At 42.6% G+C, this 17,994-nt stretch overlaps 1 protein-coding gene across 1 annotated transcript in view; it reads right to left on the reverse strand.

The window, feature by feature from the left end:
• ELOVL2 (ELOVL fatty acid elongase 2) overlaps positions 1–17,433 on the reverse strand; it is a 31,462-nt gene extending 14,029 nt beyond the window's left edge. Inside the window, exons 1-3 of the mRNA XM_021697232.1 lie at positions 17,347–17,433; positions 7,399–7,462; positions 2,321–2,508 (exon numbers count right to left, since the gene is read on the reverse strand). Coding sequence (XP_021552907.1) covers positions 2,321–2,508; positions 7,399–7,462; positions 17,347–17,433 — 339 coding nt within the window. The remainder of the gene's footprint in view (positions 1–2,320; positions 2,509–7,398; positions 7,463–17,346) is intronic.
• Between the last annotated feature and the right edge of the window lie 561 nt (positions 17,434–17,994).

Genomic DNA, 17,994 nt, shown 5'->3' on the forward strand with positions numbered 1-17,994 from the left:
CATTTTATTCAGAATAAAAGGCAAATACTTTCCAAGACCCTCTATGAATCTTCCACCTCTCCACCTCATTCTGGATGATTCCCTCCTCTGTCCAGGGTGTTCTAGCTGCACTGCTTCTTTTTATGGTCTTTGAACACCCCGAGTTTGTTCCCGCCTCAAGGCCTTTATGTTTGCTGCTCCTTCTGCATAAACACACTCTCCCCAAATCTTCATATGCTTGATTTTCATCATTCAGTTTCTGCTCAAATATCACATGCTCAGAGAGGCCTTCCTGCCTCACCACCAGCCCACCACTCACTGTTGTACAAGGGAAAGGCTGTGCTGTAGAATCTAGAAGAGAATCTGACACAGTGTAGGAAATCCACACATATTTGTTGAAAGAACGTTAACAATTTTAGCGGTAACTTCCTGGCCTATGCAAACGTCTGAACTGGGCCTAAAAATTAGCAAGGGTAAATCAACCTATCACTCAACTAGTGGCTATTAAACATACCCCAAAATTGTCCAAGACCTTATGCCTGCCCTGGAGGAGGCTACAGTCTCAGGAGACTAGGAGGCAATCAATAGTAGCGATTTTGAACCACGAGGTACAGAAGCCTGAGAGGAGCAACAGTGGATAAGCAATAGATAAAATTCATAGCAGGGAATGGGCTCAGGGCAGATGTCCTCCCTAAAAAGGAGCAGAAACCATTTACTTGTTCAAACACTAACCTATTGTTCCTGTTCCTTTAATGGTGCACTTTAATATTTATACAGCATTTTCATATTTACTAACTCCTACTGTGTACTAGTCTGTGAGATTTTCAAGTCCAGAAGTCACGTGTTACTCACCTTCCTATGTCCTTGGCTTATTAGTACAATTCACAGCACTGAAGAGGTGCTCACAGAATGTTGGCCAAACAGAACGGATTAATCCTTACAGCTCCCCCATGAGTTAAGGAGGACAAGTACCTGATCTCCATTTTAAAGGTAAGTTGCCTAAGGGTCAGAGAGCCTAAGTAACTGCTCTCGAATCATAGCGAGAGCAACAGTGGCTCCCGAATTCGGGCCTTCTGACTCCAGCAGGTGCTAGAGCTTCCGGTGTAGTCAGACGTTCAGGCTGCCCCTTCTGACACAGGTGCTGCTTCTGGAAACAATCCCAAGGAAGAGAATCTTTCCCTTTGGTTCTTCCCAGAGAAACGAATCCTGTCAACTGCTAGATCTTGCGAGCTCACCTAGTGAAGGGAAACTTGCCTACTTGCAAAGCTAACTGGGGATTCCCCTTTCAGAGTGAGGAACATTAGGAGAATCGATGTGAGAGGATTGCAGATTGGCTTTCCTGACCCCAGAGTCCATTGCCAGTCCTCCAATCACAGGGCGGTAGGCATGGAAAGTAACAGTTAGGAACCAAACAAGGCACAGATTAAACTCTGGGGAGGATCCAGACGTTAGGCAAGGATTTATGTTCTTTTAGAATCCGAGGACCAGGAAGGCAACTACAGTTGTGCCATAAGACATTTATAACCGAGCACGAATGACTTTATCCTGTTCCCTCAGGTTTGCTCATGTTTTTGTCTTCCCTCCCCGAGGCTGCTCGCTGGAGCAGGTTTAATTTGGCACTTTTGGATTCTCCTTTGCAGTGGACTGCAACAGCCTTTGGTTCACAGGCAGGGCAACTGTTACTTTTTCTTCTACTTGCAGAATTACTTGGGTTTGGCACGTTGCAAAGGAATGGGCGATGCGTGATGTAATGGGGGCAGCCAGAGCTGGGCTGGAACGTCGGCCCGGCCTCCACGGTCGTCCTGAGAAACAGCCCCACCACCGCTTTCGCTGTCAGGGGCCCCAAAGATGTGGGCAGCGGTCTCGAAGGGACTATGTATTTGTATTTCAAACCAACTGCATTCAATATTAACTTAAAAATGTCAGTCATTCAATAGCGATCTATTCTCTGGCAAATCATGTCCCTTTTCCAAACCTCAGTATTGATCTTTAAAAGGAGAAAATCAGAACATTGGAGCTTTAAAGGCCCATTCAGATCGAAATTGTGATTTAAAATTACAGTGAAAGACTAAGGACTAAAGGGATGAGAAAAATTCAAGTGAGAAACAAAGATTTCCAAGACTTTCAGAAGAAGTAAGAGCAAACACTGGAACAGTTCTGGAGATCTAAAGAGCAGTACTGAGAGCGAGCGTGGACCGCTGTGGCAGACCAGCTCTGCTCGCCCGCGCGCCCCCTCCCCAGCCACCAGCTCTGCTCGCCGGCGCACCCCCTCCCCGGCCACCAGCTCTGCTCGCCCGCACACCGCCTCCCCAGCCACCAGCTCTGCGACGCAAACACTTACCTCGACCAGCATATATACGGAGAGAAGTGTGATTCCGAGATTGTACAAGGTGAGGACGCCCCTGAGGGAAAGAGCAGGTCTGTTCTTCATGTATTTGTTACCCAGCCATATGGAAAGCAGATACAGGACAGTAAGAAAAAAGGTGGGAAGGTAGGAGTCCAACATGAACCATCCTCTGACTCGAAAATCTGAAAAGAAACATATACAGTGAGAATCCTGAAAAGTAGCACTTCTGTTTAGTTATAAAATTTTATCACATATATTTAAAACTTTTTTGGATTTTTTGTTTTTTTTTAATGGGGGTATGCCTGACATACAACATATGAGTTTCAGGTGTATGGCATGATTCAGTATTTGCAAATACACTGCAAAACGATCACCACAGTAGGTCTAGTTAACATCCATCACCTTAGTCACAAAAATGTTTTTTCTTTGATGAGAACTTTTAAGGCCTACTGTCACGTATATTTTATTTGTACATACCCAATACAACAAGCAAGAGTCCGGCATTGACTAAGCTGGATTTGGGTTACAGTTCAGAAGAACCACCCCATGGGGGTGGGAGTAGTTAAGGAAGGTTTCGTGGAGCAAGCAGAGCTTAGGCTGAACACGGAGTGACAGGGACAAGTAATTAAGGTGGGAGGTAGTAGTTCTAGTATCTTCGTTGGAACAGTTAACGATATTTACTCTAACTCAATAAATAGGAAGTATTCCTATGTCATTTTGTGGGTGAAAACCAGCTCAGAAAGCCACAGTAACTTGCCAAGACCATACAATAGTGGACAGCAGAGTCGGGATCTGAATTCCCGTCTGATGCCCAGCCCATTACACCTGCTGCTGCCTCCTTTGGGGAAGTTTGGAGCAGGCATGGATATGGATATGTTATGGATAGTGTATACTACCTTCATAAAACCCACTCTGCGGAGCTCACAGACAACCACTATGCGGTAAACCAGGCTGAGCTTAGGGTTCAGCAGAGCCAGAGCCGTGGGACTGCCCAGCAAGCAGGGGAAGCTCAAGACAGCCAAGGCAAAGCGTTGGAGCTGATGATTCAGACGTGTGGGCAAAGAATACAACCGAGGACCTAAACCTGACCATGGACTAGAAGTATAAACAGCCAGGAGGAAGGACCAAGATACACCAAGCGTTCCTTAGTCTGGAGAGTGAAAATGTAAAAATCTAAATAAAATACACAGAATAGTTCTATAATATAATTAGTAACATCTGAAAAGAACCATAGGCACAAAATGATCTTAGTTCTCTATTCTGCTCTTTTTCGTTGTTTACATAAAGAAAATAATTTGGCCCACAATTATAAAAAAGAGAATGCTGTGGGATGCCTGGGTGGCTCAGTCAGTTAAGCGTCTGCCTTCAGCTCAGGTCATGATCCTGGGTCCTGGGATAGAGCCCCACAGCGGGCTCCCTGCTCTGCAGGGAGTCTGCTTCTTCCTCTCCCTCTGCCCCTCCCCCCTGCTTGTGCTCGTTCTCTCTCTGACAAATAAATTAGTTTAAAAAAATAGCATGCTGTTTTTAATCTCTGTAAATGGAGTTGGAAGGAACAGATTTCTCCAGCAGATCATGCCCTTTTCTTCCTGTCTCTGCTTTTCCCACATCTCTGCCCCTCTTTCTGCTCCACTCTACCTACCCTGCGCATCCCAGCTTCCCTTACTCCACCCCACCGGATAGACAGTACCAAGGAAAGTGCCTTCTCAAGCCCTCACTGTCCCATCTCCTGTTCTGGAAACCCCTCTGGTTGTGACAGAGATAAGAAGTAGGAAAGGGGCTCATCTCAGCATCCATGTGACTAACAGATTAACTTTCATAGAACTAGCTGGTAATCACTAGTCATAAAAGTCTGTGGTATGTGCCTGCCACTTCCTAAGTCCACCTCCATATCTAAATCCTAAGCAGCCTCTCAAGACCCGATAAACATCCTGCCTTTTGAAGGGAGCCGTTTCCTAGTGCTCTTTCATAACTACAGCTCCTCATCTGCATAACAATTCTCATTTTTTAATTTTTTTATTTTTTTTTAAAGATTTTATTTATTTGACAGAGAGGGACACAGCGAGAGAGGGAACACAAGCAGGGGGAGCAGGAGAGGGAGATGCAGGCTCTCCACGGAGCAGGGAGCCCGATGTGGGACTCGATCCCAGGACCCTGGGACCATGACCTGAGCCGAAGGCAGACGCCCAACGACTGAGCCACCCAGGCGCCCATTTTATTTTTTTTTAAAGATTTTATTTGTCAGAGAGAAAGGGGGGGTGTGGAGACAAGCAGGAGGAGTGGCAGGCTCAGGGAGAAGTAGGCTCCTCACAGAGCAAGGAGCCCGCAGGACTCGATACCAGGACCCTGGGATCATGACCTGAGCCGAAGGCAGACGCTTAACCGACTGAGCCACCCAGGTATCCCACAAGTCTCATTTTAGAATTATTATTATGGCTGTAACTGTTATTACAACTAACATTTACAGAGCACTAAGCCTTTTACATGCATTCATGTATTTAATTCTCAGAGCAATCTAATGATATAGATGATATTTCTAACAGTTTTACTGAGGTATAATTGATATACCTGCACATATTTAATGTGTACAATCTGATGTGTTTGGACTTAAGCAAACACCCACGATGCCATCACCACAGTCAAGGTAATAGAAACATCCACCATATAGGTGATATTATTATCCCCAGTTAAGGCCTGAGAAAAATTGAGGCACAGAGAATAAAAAAGTTAAATATTTGCCCTAAACTGCTACCCTACCTCCTGTTACAGTGTTATGGATTGAACTCTGTCCCCCAGAAGATATGTTCAAGTCCTAACTCCTGAGACCTGTGTGACTGTGACCTTATTTGGAAATAGGGTCTTTGCAGGTATGACCAAGTTCAGATGATGTCATACTAGATCAGGTGGGCTCTAGTCCAGTGACTGGTGCCCTATATAACAAGGGGAGATTTGGACATAGGGACACAGGGAGGAGAAGCCGTGTGAAGATGAAGGCAGAGACTGAGGAGAGGCATCTCCAAGCTAAGCAATGCCAAAGATTCCTGACACCACCAGAAGCTGGGAGAGAGGCAGGGAACAGACTGTACCCTAGAACCGCAGAGGGAACACAGCCCTTCCAACACCTTGATTTCAGACTTACAGCCTCCAGAACTGTGAGAGAATAATCACTGTTGCTTTAAGCCATGTAGCTTGTGGTACTTTTTTACTGTGGCCCTAGAAAACCAGTACACATGGTTTACTTTCTTGCTTTCCAGTTGTTTCAGATGGGGTGGTTTGACCGCCGCCGCCCCACAGTATATGCTCTGTGAGAGAGGGCCCAGGCCTTCTACTTCTACTCTCACTTATGCATCCACTTAGTTCTGAGTCATTAAATATAGATCAACTGGCACAATGAGTCAAGCACATATTATAAAACTAATACAGCACCTGAAAGTTGTTTTCTTTTGTCATGGTCCTGTAAATGTTCACCACATTTGTCAAGGAGAATAACTGTCCCAACCAAAAGATAGAAACAAATACTTGTAATAAGATTATCTTTGGGACGTAAGTGTTAGCTGTACATCTGTGTCAGATATCTGCCTCCAACAATATCCCTTGATGATAATATGGAATAAGTAAATACGGAAGAGACGAGGGGACACCCAGAAGTCTACAAGGTGGCCTGCCAGTCAACTTAAGCTTGTGCCACTTTTAGTAAAGGAAAACAGATTCTTGATGGCCCAGATGCTAGATTCCCTGTCATTGTGGAGGTCACCTGATCCGGTTGTCAACAGTCAATCTTACAGTCTCCTCGCTACAAAAGAACTTTCCATAAAACAGACCAGAGCTGAGTAAACTACTGCAAGCCTATCCTTCCGTGACCCCCACCCACATAATTCCAGATCATGGTGATCTTAGTAAACACAAAGCTCAGTGTCAACTCAGGTCAGAGAGACTGCTGTTTCACTCTCCAGTGGCAGTGTCAAATAGAAAGCCACAGACACCAAGAAACACCGCATGCCCAAGTTAGAGCACTGTGCCCTCTGTGGGAACCGTTCTCCTTCCCACCCACGAGAACTGTGAGGCAGAGATCAGTCATTAAAGCTTATCAGATACAGATATCCTGCCCTGCCTACCCCACAGGATTGTCACAAAGATAAAATGGGGGGGAAAAGGCTACGTGAAAATTTTTAAAAGCTCCATACAGGGGCACCTGGCTGGCTCAGTTAGTGGAGCGGGTGACTCTTGATCTCGGGGTTGTGAGTTCGATCCCCATGTTGGATGTAGGGATTACTTAAAATCTTTTTTTTTTAAAGCTCTATACAATCACAGTATCATTATATTAAAATTATACAAATAGTCATTCATTTAGGATAGCTTGTAAAGCCTATATACACACTGAAGTGGTCTAAATAATCTCTACATGACTCTATTTAAAGATTTTTGAAAGACCGGAAAACCTCCTTTCCCTCCACCCCCTACCCAACAGTGCTGGGGAAATAACCTGTAGAGAACCACAGATTTTCCAGTCTGTGAACCAGCAGGGCTCAAGTGAAACAAAGCATGTTGTTTGAGAAATACTCATTCATCTGCAAACTGTGTAGTGTGACTAAGATGTCCCCGGCGCCCTGAGAGGCGCTGGAGGGGACGGTGCCCCACTGCGAGATTGAGGTGACGGGGACGGTGGAGTGCGCAGGCGCGCAGGCGCTCCAGCCACAGCCTGGGCAGAGCGAGAGCGCACCGCTGAGACCGCAATCGCAGAGACTACTGCTGACTGCGCAGGTGCGGAAGGTGGGCGGTGAGGGGGCGGCGGAGCGAGGAGAGGAAGTCGCGGAGGGCAGGACAGCGGCAACTGCGTTGGTAGCCAGCGAGGCACCGAAGCAGAGCACCGCACCGCGCTCCGTCCCTGCTTGCGGCCCCAGGACTTTCATCCCAAGGAAGGTTGAGCAGGAGAACTGAGGCTTTCTGGATGTTCTGGGAGAAGGAGATCAAAGGTGAGGGAAGTTAAATCTCTAAATGTTGAGCACCATCCTGTTTAAAAACACCAGAAGTGACGAAACCCTCTTCCACGTGAAGTTCTCGAGTCGCTTACTTACCTCGAGGTCCAAACATATTGTCCAAAAAAGCACTGATTTCATCATCAAAGGCCTTTAGATGCTCCTGAAAAGATAAGGAAAAAATGACTGAAGTGGGTTTTTTTGGGAAACTCTCAAAACACACCACTAGCAACAGAACAGCGGCCAGAATCTCCCAGTCCTAGCTTCAGGGATTTCGGCTGTAAAGACTTTAGGAAAATGGATGAGTTAAATGCTGCCTCACCCTTCACGAGCTTGTGTGGATTTGGAAAGAAACAATTTCTTTTTCCTTTCCTTAGGCAACAGGAGTTCTGGAAAACAGGCTTGGTACATTTAAACACTGAAGGGGTTATTGACCTTAATTTCATTTCCCCCTAAAATGCTTAGAGGCATAAGCTTTCCCATAAGCAACGTCTATTGTTGCAATTAACAGAAGTTGTATGCAAACAACAGGGAGGGTCTATACCTACAGAATATAATGTAATTGTTAAATGAAAATTCAGCTGAGTTGTATTTTACAAAGCTGACTCTAAAGCTTTAAAGGGGACTTATTTTTCAAATAAGGAAATTAAGCACTATAGCTATTTTTTTCATAACCTTCATATTTTGTTTTCAAAACCTTTTCTATACATGAATATGTATTTAATATCACAGTAAACAGTGTCACTAGGGTATATCAGATTATTACTGCCATTTTAAGTGGATTCGGGTTGGGATAGGAGAATTTCTGCTAAGAATCTTATGGTTGCAGTGTTCCTAGGAAAGGGATCTTTGAAGAGGAGTTTGGGGCCAGTGGATTGGTGAGCTGAGTGTGACAGCCCCCAGGACGTTCATCTAGAACATTCTGTATAATCAACAGTGGGAGTGCAGTCAACAAAGCATCTCATTTTCAAAGAAAGTATAAGTGCCAAAGAGGAGAATTAAGTTACTGGCATCTGAAAAGAAGATCTGTACTTTTGGTGATTGGCACCTACCATTTAGACCTATTTTTTTTTTTTTCTTAAGATTTTATTTATTTGACAGAGACAGCAAGAGAGGGAACACAAGCAGGGGGAATGGGAGAGGGAGAAGCAGGCTTCCCACTGAGCAGGGAGCCCGATGTGGCGCACGATCCCAGGACCCCGGGATCATGACCTGAGCCGAAGGCAGACGCTTAATGACTGAGCCACTCAGGTGCCCCCATTTAGACCTATTTTCTTGTTTGTGACTTTGATCCTGAGAAAATTTCAAGGAAACTTAGATCTTTGGGGACTTTAGGAAGCTTGGGAGAGTGGATGAGGATTAGTGGCTGACATTTGTTAGCACCTACATCTGCTGGCCATGTATTAGGACCTTTATCATTTAGTTGTAGCTCTATAAAAAGTATCTGGGCTAAACCAAGCTTGGAAGTTTTTATACAGTGTTTTGGTTTCTATGAAGGACATCTTGGGGAGACCTCTAGACTTGAGAAAGGTCACCTATCTCACATGTCAGTGTGACAGAGTAAGATTTGTGTTGCCATTAGAAAAGAGCAGATCAATCCTGAGGCCTCTCATTCTTGAGCAAAGAATGTTAACCTCACTGATGAACCCACCCTCATAACAAATTACCAATGAAATCTTCCTTTCATTGCCACATCCACCCACACATGTTTAAACTTTTTCAGTCTGTTTGCTATGGTCCAAAATCCATTTTCTCACATCTCTAGGTCTAAGAAAACTCTAACTAAAGGTTACAAAGCTTGTATTAGTTCTATAATATTGCAGAAATTTAGTCACAGTGGAAGACCAGAAATAAAAGAGAGGGGAAGATATGGAGAGAGAGCAGAGTGGAAAAACTGAATAACAAAGGGCATTCCACACCATTACCCTGGTAACAAAACCAGAGGACACTATAAAAACAAAACAAAATAACACAACAACAACAAAAAACCCCGAGAGGCCAGTATCTCTGATGAACACAGACACAAAAATCCTCAACAGAATATTAGCAATCGATTCCAACGACACATTAAAAAGGATCAAGTGGGGTTTACTCCGGAGATGCACGGGTGGTTCAATATTTGCAAATCAATCTGATATATCACATTAACAAGAGGAAGAATAAAAACCATATGATCATCTCAATAGGTGCCAAAAAAGCATTTGACAAAATACAACATACATTGAAGAAAACTCTCAACAAAGTGGGTTCAGAGGGTCCATACCTTAACATAATAGGGGCTGTATCTGAAAAACCCCCTAGGAGCTAACATCATACTTGGCAGTGAAAAGCTGAAAGCTTTTCCTCTAAGATCAGGAACAAGACAAAGATGTGCACTCTCACCACATTTATTCAGTATGGTTCTATGAAGTTGTAGTTGCAGGAATCAGGCAAGAAAAAGAAGCAAAAGGCATCCAAATTGGTAAGGAAGAAGTAAAACTGTCACTGTTTGCGGATGACATGATGCTACAGATGGAAAATCCTAAAGACTCCACCAAAATCCATTAAAATGGATAAATAAATCCAGTAAAGTTGCAAGATACAAAATTAACATATAAAAATCTGTTGCATTTCTATACACTAATAACAGAAATCTAAAAAACAATCCCATTTACAGTTGCACCAAAAAGAATAAAATACCTAGAAATAAATTTAACCAAGGAGGTGAAAAGACCTATACTCCGAAAACTTTAAGACAACTGATGAAAGTTGGTAAGACACTGATAAACTGGTGACACAAACAAATGAAAAGATACATCATGCTCGTGGATTACGAGAATTAATATTGTTAAAATGTCTATACTACCCAGAGCAATCTATAGATCAATGCAATCACTATCAAAATACCTATAGTGTTTTTCACAGAAATAGAATAAATACTGAAATTTGTATGGAACCACAAAAGACCTCAAACAGCCAAAGTAATTTTAAGAACAAAGCTAGAGGGCGCCTGGGTGGCTCAGTTGGTTAGGCGACTGCCTTCGGCTCGGGTCATGGTCCTGGAGTCCCAGGATCAAGTTTCGCATCGGACTTCCTGACTTCCTGCTCGGCGGGGAGTCTGCTTCTCCCTCTGACCCTCGCCCCTCTCATTCTGTCATGCTCTCTCTCTCAAAAGTAAATAAAATTAAAAAAAAAAAAATAACAAAGCTAGAGGTATCACAGTTCCAGATTTCAAGACATACTACAAAGCTATAGTAATCAAAACAGTACAGTACTGGCATGAAAACAGACTCAGATCAATGGAACAGAATAGAGCCCAGAAATAAACCCAAACCTATATGGCCAATTAATCTATGACAAAAGAGGCAAGAATGTACAATGGGAAAAGACAGTCTTTTCAATAAATGCTGCTGGGAAAAATGGACAGCTATATGCAAAAGGGTAAAAGTGGACCACATCCTTACATCATACACAAAACTAAACTCAAAATGGATTAAAGACCTAAATGTGAGACCTGAAATCATAAAACTTCTAGAAGAAAACATAGGCAGTAATCTCTTGGGCATTGCCCTTAGCAATATATTTATGATCGGTTTCCTTAGGCAAGGGAAACAAAGCAAAACTAAACTACTGGGACTATACTAAAATAAAAAGATTCTGCACAGCAAAAGAAACCAACAAAACAAAAAGACAATCTACTGAATGGGAGAAGATATTTTCAAATGAAATATCTAGTAAGGAGTTAATATCCAAAATATATGAAGAATTCACACAACTCCCTACCCAAAAACAAATACTCCAATTTAAAAATGGGCAGAGGAATCAAAAGGAATGAGATCTTGCCATTTGCAACGACGTGGATGGAACTGGAGGGTATTATGCTGAGCGAAATAAGTCAAACAGAGAAAGACATGTATCATATGACCTCACTGATATGAGGAATTCTTAATCTCAGGAAACAAACTGAGGGTTGCTGGAGTGGGGGGGGGGGTGGGAGGGATGGGGTGACTGGGTGATAGACACTGGGGAGGGTCTGTGCTCTGGTAAGCGCTGTGAATTGTGCAAGACTGTTGAATCTCAGATCTGTACCTCTGAAACAAATAATGCAATATATGTTAAGAAAAAAAAAAGAAGAAGAAGGTAGCGGGAGGGGAAGAATGAAGCGGGAGAAATCGGAGGGGTAGACGAACCATGAGAGATGATGGACTCTGAAAAACAAACTGAGGGTTCTAGAGGGAAGGGGGGGTGGGAGGATGGGTTAGCCTGGTGGTGGGTATTGAGGAGGGCACATTCTGCATGGAGCACTGGGTGTTATGCACAAACAATGAATCATGGAACACTTCATCTAAAACTAACGATGTAATGTATGGGGATTAACATAAGAATAAAAAAAATAAAAAAATAAAAATAAAAATGGGCAGAGGATATCAATAGACATTTCCAAAGAAGATATACAGATGGCCAAAAGACACATGAAAAGATGTTCAACATCACTAACTGTCAGAAAACCAACTGAAAACATAAGGAGATACCACCTCACAATCGTCAGATGGCTAGTATCAAAAAGACAAGAAATAACAAGTGTTGGTAAGGATGTGGAGAAAAGGGAACCCTCATGCACTGTTCATGGGAAATTAAATTGGTTCAACGACTATGAAAAACAGTATGGAGGTTCCCCCCGAAGTTAAAACTGAAATACCATAGGATCCAGTAATCCCATTACTGGGCATTTACCCAAAGAAAACAAAAACACTAATTTGAAAAGATACATGCACCCCTATGTTTATTGCACTATTATTTACAATAGCCAAGTTATGGAAGCAACCCAACTGTTCATCAACACATGAGTGGATCAAGAAGATGGATTATTATGCAGCCATAAAACAGAGAGATCGTGTCATCTGCGACAACATGGATGGACCTAGAGGGTATTATGCTAAGTGAAAGAAGTCTGACAGAGAAAGACAAATACCATATAATTTCACTTGTATGTGGAATCTAAAACACAAAACAAAAAAAGAAAATGGACTTCTTAAATACAGAGAACAAACTGGTGGTTGTCAGAGGGAAGGCAGGTGGGGGGATGGGCAAAATAAACAGGATTTAAGAGGTACAAACTCCCAGTTATAAAAGAAATAAGTCACAGGGATGAAAAGTACGGCATAGGGAATACAGTCAATAATATTATAGTAACGTTGTATGGTGACAGATGGTGACTACATTTATCATGGTTAGCACTGAGTAATGTATAGAATTGAATCAATACATTGTACACTCATATAACATTGTATCTAAATTATACTTCAATAAATAAAATAGAAGGGACATTCCAGTCTTTCAGTCATTAATGTATTGATTCATTAACCAATTATCTGAACATTACTATGTGCCAGCACTATGTTAGATGCTGAAATACGAAGTCAAATGAGACATGGTACTCATCTTTACATAGGATACTGACAAGTAAATCAATAATTATAATATTAATGTCTTAAATATGAGAGAAGCTTCAGGGATGTACTATAAGAACAGAGAGGAAGAAAATATTCGGCCATAAAAAGGAAGGAAATCTTGCCATTTGTGACAACATGGGTGGACCTTGAGGGCATTATGCTAAGTGAAATAAAGAGAGCAAGACGTACTTTCTGATCTCACTTAAGTGTAGAATCTAAAAACACAAAAACCAAAATCCCAAATTCATAGGTACAACGAACAGATTGGTGGTTACCAGAAGCAGTGGTATGGGGGTGGACAAAGTGGGTACAAACTTCTATGTAAAATGAATAAAAAATTGTAACTATGTATGTTAATCAGACTTATTGTGATCATTTTATTATATATATGTATAAATAATGAATTATTATGTTGTACTCCTGAAATGAACAAAAAACATAGAGTTAGGAAATTTAATACAGGTCTCTTAAAAAGAGAAGCCTTCCAGGAAGAGATGCTGCTGCTGCTGAGTTCTGAAAGATGCTAGGACACCTTCTAGCTGGAGAAGGGAAGAAAGAGCATTTCAAAGTGAAGTCAAGCAGACAGTCCATTATCATATGGTTTCACTTATTTGTGGAACATAAGGAATAACATGGAGAACATTAGGAGAAGGAAGGGAAAAATGAAGGGGGGGAAATAGGAGTGGGAGACGAACCATGAGAGACTATGGACTCCGGGAAACAAACTGAGGGTTTTGGGGGGGGGGATGGGGGATGGGTTAGCTCAGTGATGGGTATTAAGGAGGGCACGTACTGCATGGAGCACTGGGTGTTATACGAAAACAGTGAATCGTGGATCACTACCCTCAAAAACTAATAATGTACTGTAGGGTGACTAACATAATAAAATAAAATTAAAAAAAAAAAGCATTTCAGGAATAATCAGCACGTACAAATAGATCGAGACAGGACTCACTTGGGGAATGTTTACAGCCAGGGTCTCTACTGACCCATAAGACAGATGGAAATAAAGCCAATATTGGGAAAATCAGAAACTTGAATAAAAATGAACTCTCTCTTTCTCAGTTATTTAATACAGTTAGTAAGGATGCAATCTAAAAAGACGTTGATGAGGTAATGAGAGGAAATCAGAAGAACAAATGAAAATTTACCCCAGATTAGTAAAACGTTAAGTACAGAGGTTGGGTAGCATTAGTCAACTAAGATGAACACTTGGCACAGCGTGGGAGAGAGCAGCACGGGTAATGAATTCATAGCTGCACACTCGGTTCTATGGGAAAAGCATGCTGGGTGATTTCCTAAGACGAACACCAGAACCCAAGAGCTAAGAAAAATCAACAAACTACACCACACGCAGCACACTTTGCTCACTCAGCCAACATTTTTGAACAGCCATTATGTACTAACACTTTGTCAGACATAGGACAAAAAGGACTCAGAAGCTTACAGACAAATTGCGAAAGTGACACAGAGAAAGGCAAACAGCAAACAACTGAGTAGGAAGAGATACACAGAACTGCCACAATGACAGAGGACCCTGCAGGAGGGGGGCTTAAGGTGGTTTTTAAAGATGGTTATTTGGACAGATTAGAAGAGGGCAACAGAACTGCCCTTACACCTCGGCAAGAGGAATGCTGTCCTGAACCCCATACTTCAGAGGGCCCCACGCTAGCCATCCCGTGGCTGTGCAGCTCTACACAGGAAATCCTAGGAACCAAGGAAGACGCCCATCCATGGCCATGGCTTCCCCTCCAGACTGTGATCCAAGTTCCCCAGGCCACATAATTCTCTGCCAAACAATTCTCCATCTCCACTTCTAGAACAACTTCAGGGATTTCCCCTTGCCCACATAGTAAAGTCCATGTTCCAGGACTTTATTTATTTTATTGAAGTACAAGGGACACACAATGTTACATTGGTTTCAGGCATACGACATAGTGATCTGACAACTCTGTAAGCTATGCTGTGCTCATTACAAGTGTAGCTACCATCTGTCCCCATACAGTGCTATTAAAATGTCATTGTAATGCTACATGTACACATCCATGCTATTACAGGATCACTGACAATATTCCCTGTGTGGTATCTTTCAGGCCCATGACTTCTTCATTCCATAACCAGAAGCTTGTATCTCCTACTCCCCTTCATCCATTTGGCCCTTCCCCTCCCCCACCTCCCCTTTGGCAACCATCAGTTTGTTCTCTGTGGTTCTGTTTCTGCTTTTGTTTTTTAGATTCCACATCTAAGTGAAATCATATGGTATTTGTCTTTCTCCGTCAGACTTCTTTCACTTAGCATAACACCCTCTAGGTCTATACATGTTGTCACAAATGGCAAGATCTCATTTTTTATGGCTGAATAGTATTCCACTGTAGATATATACCACATCATCTTTATCCATTCATATATTGATGGACACTTGGGTTGCTTCCATATCTTGGCTATTGTTAATAGTGGTGCAATAAGCAGAGGGGTGCATATATCTTTTTGAATCAGTGTTTTCGTTTTCTTTGGGTAACTACCCAGTGGAATATTCCATGACTTTAAGTTTAATTTATGGCTGTGTATAACAATGGCTGAAGGATAGAAAGATCAGAAGCAAGTGGAGCTTTATTTAATTGTGTATCCCTACTTGCTTACCACAGCTACTAAGAATGTAAAATGGTGCAACCACATTGAAAAACAGTTTAGCAGTTTGGTAAAAACAACATTCACCTACCATATGATCCAGCATACTACTACTTCTAGGTATATTTACCCAAGAAAAAGTAAAGCATATATGCTTGCAAAGACTTTTACACAAATATTCATGGAAGCTTTATTTTCAATGGCTAAAAAAATGGAAACCTTCCAAATGTCCAAAAGGTGAATGCATAAATTGTGGCGTATCTGTACAATGAAATACTACTCAACAAAATAAAAGAATTATTGACGCACACACAACACAGATGGATCTCAAATTATGAAGAAGCTAGACTAAGAGAACATACTATGTGTTTCCATTTACATGAAATTCTAGGAAATATAAACATATATGTGACAGAAAGCAAATCAGTGGTTGCTCGGGGACTGCAAGGTCGAACAGTATATCTTTCAAAAATGAAAGTGAAATAAGACCATTTTCATATGATGCCGAACTGAGAGAGTTTGTAGCCAGCAGAAGTGCGCTACAATGTACACTGAAGATGTTCTTTGTGCCAAGGGAAATGATTCCATACGGAAAGGATTTACAGAAAAGCATCAAGAGCACCAGAAACAGATCCTTCTAATGGACGAGCCAGAACTCAGAGCAAGCTAGCCTCCACCCACCTCGTGACATGCACTGCACCTGCCATCCTCACTCCTCACACCATGCTCATCTCTACCAGAGGGGCAGGGCTGCACAACACCCAGGTGATGTCCTGCCCCTGCTCCTTGTTCTACTGCCACTAGGAAGACCACCATTTGGAGGCAGTGATGACCCATCCGAGGCAAACCCACTGGGCTGACTCCTTACACAAAGCTGAGATGGTCTTCCTGGCTCTGTGCCATGCAGCTCGCAGTGCTGGTGGACAGGCTGGCCAGGCACTCCGGCCTCAGCTACCTTTTTCTGAGAGTACTTGGAAACAGGAGAGTGATGAAAAGCATACCTCCTTTTTTGCCAGCACAGTGCTGACTGGGACTCCCACCCTCTCCCAGCTATGTTGGCTGGAGCTCAGCTCCTTCTTCCCTTTCCTTCCTCTTCTTCCTCTCTTCCCTCCCTCATGCCTTCACTCCTTCTTCTTCATGTCCCTTCCTTTATGTTTTAGGCATTTTGGGGGTTTTAGCATTTATCAATCATGGGCAGTATATTGTATAATGCGGTGATTCAAGATCTTGGTGTTTGTCCTATTTTGTTGATATAGTTTTATAGAACATTTTAAGGGCACTTATTTGACCAGAATAGTTATTTCCCACCACCAACTCTTTCCTCACTTCTTTTTAAAATGAGCAAAATCATTACGGTCGTGAGACAGACCTTTGCCTTAAAAAAAAAAAAAAAAAAAAAGGATTTCAGAGAAAACGAAATCCAAAGCATTTGATAATGGCAGGTCAGGAAATGGGATCCAACCAGCTCAGGAATATATCCTTCTTAGACTAACCAGATACAACTCTGAAACCTTCCTGGGACCCTCAGGGTCAAGGCTGAGTTATACAGAACTGAGAGACAGGGAGATGGCATCTCCTTCCAGAGACAAGGGACACAAAGCGGAGTACTGTCACACAGCGAAACCTCTGTGTTGCTCCCAGGGCTCCGGATGGCTGCCTAACGTTGACCCTTCTTTTGGTGACCCCTGAGGGATGGTTCTTAGCCAGTCTCTCGTGTTGTCTGAAGAATCGGAATGTGTTTACATTTGTGAACGAAATTTAGAGAATGGCTAGAAGTAGACTTATGAAATTCTCTGGCTTTCATGCAGTTGACTTCCCAGAAGGTGTATTTATGCGTATTTTACATGAATTTGCAAACCCACTCACCATCCACCTCCCAGCACGGTGCTCTGGAGGGAGCGGCTGAGGACACAAAATAGGTAGGAAATTCTCAGTCATTTAGAGGAACTCTGAATTGTTATTGTCTGTCTTACAGAGTAATTCTCACAAGACTGAAACCATCTAGGTCAGGTATTGAAGCATCTGAGGGGACATATTTGGTTACCACAACTGAAGAGAAATATAAATGAACCATAACGATGAGTAATGACAACAGCACCTGTTTACCAAACACTCGTGTGCCAGGCATGGGATATATGTTATCTAGGATTTTCACAACAGTCCTGCAAGTTGTGTATTTTTCCCAGTTTACAGATGTGGAAACTGAGACCGTGAGCTCAAGACTGGCACTGCTGTGTGAAGTGTGCACGAAGTTCAGTAACAACCAGTGTCTTTTATCCTTTCCGAGTGAAAGGTTTCAGAGCTGGGGTGGCAGAGGTAAGGCTCTTTGTAGATTCCCACTTAGGTTTCCTATGCTGGAGCACATCTCAGAACAGTAAGCGGACCAAAAAAAGAGGGGTTGATTGTAGCTGCGTCCTGGGGAACCCTGAGGCTGCAGGGCAGCTTCCCTCAATTAAGGAGATGAAAGGTTTATTTAGAACAGAATAGATCACTGCAGTTTTGTTTGCTCCGTTCTGTTTTCCCCCACGTGGCTCTTTATCTCATTTCACTCAGTGTCTTGTCAAAGGGAAACTCCTCCTCCAGCGCTTCCTGGCTCCATCTCTCATGGGCTTAATTACAAAGGGAGGAGGAAAGC

The sequence above is a fragment of the Neomonachus schauinslandi genome, chromosome 8, assembly GCF_002201575.2.
Source record: "Neomonachus schauinslandi chromosome 8, ASM220157v2, whole genome shotgun sequence".
Taxonomy (NCBI): domain Eukaryota; kingdom Metazoa; phylum Chordata; class Mammalia; order Carnivora; family Phocidae; genus Neomonachus; species Neomonachus schauinslandi.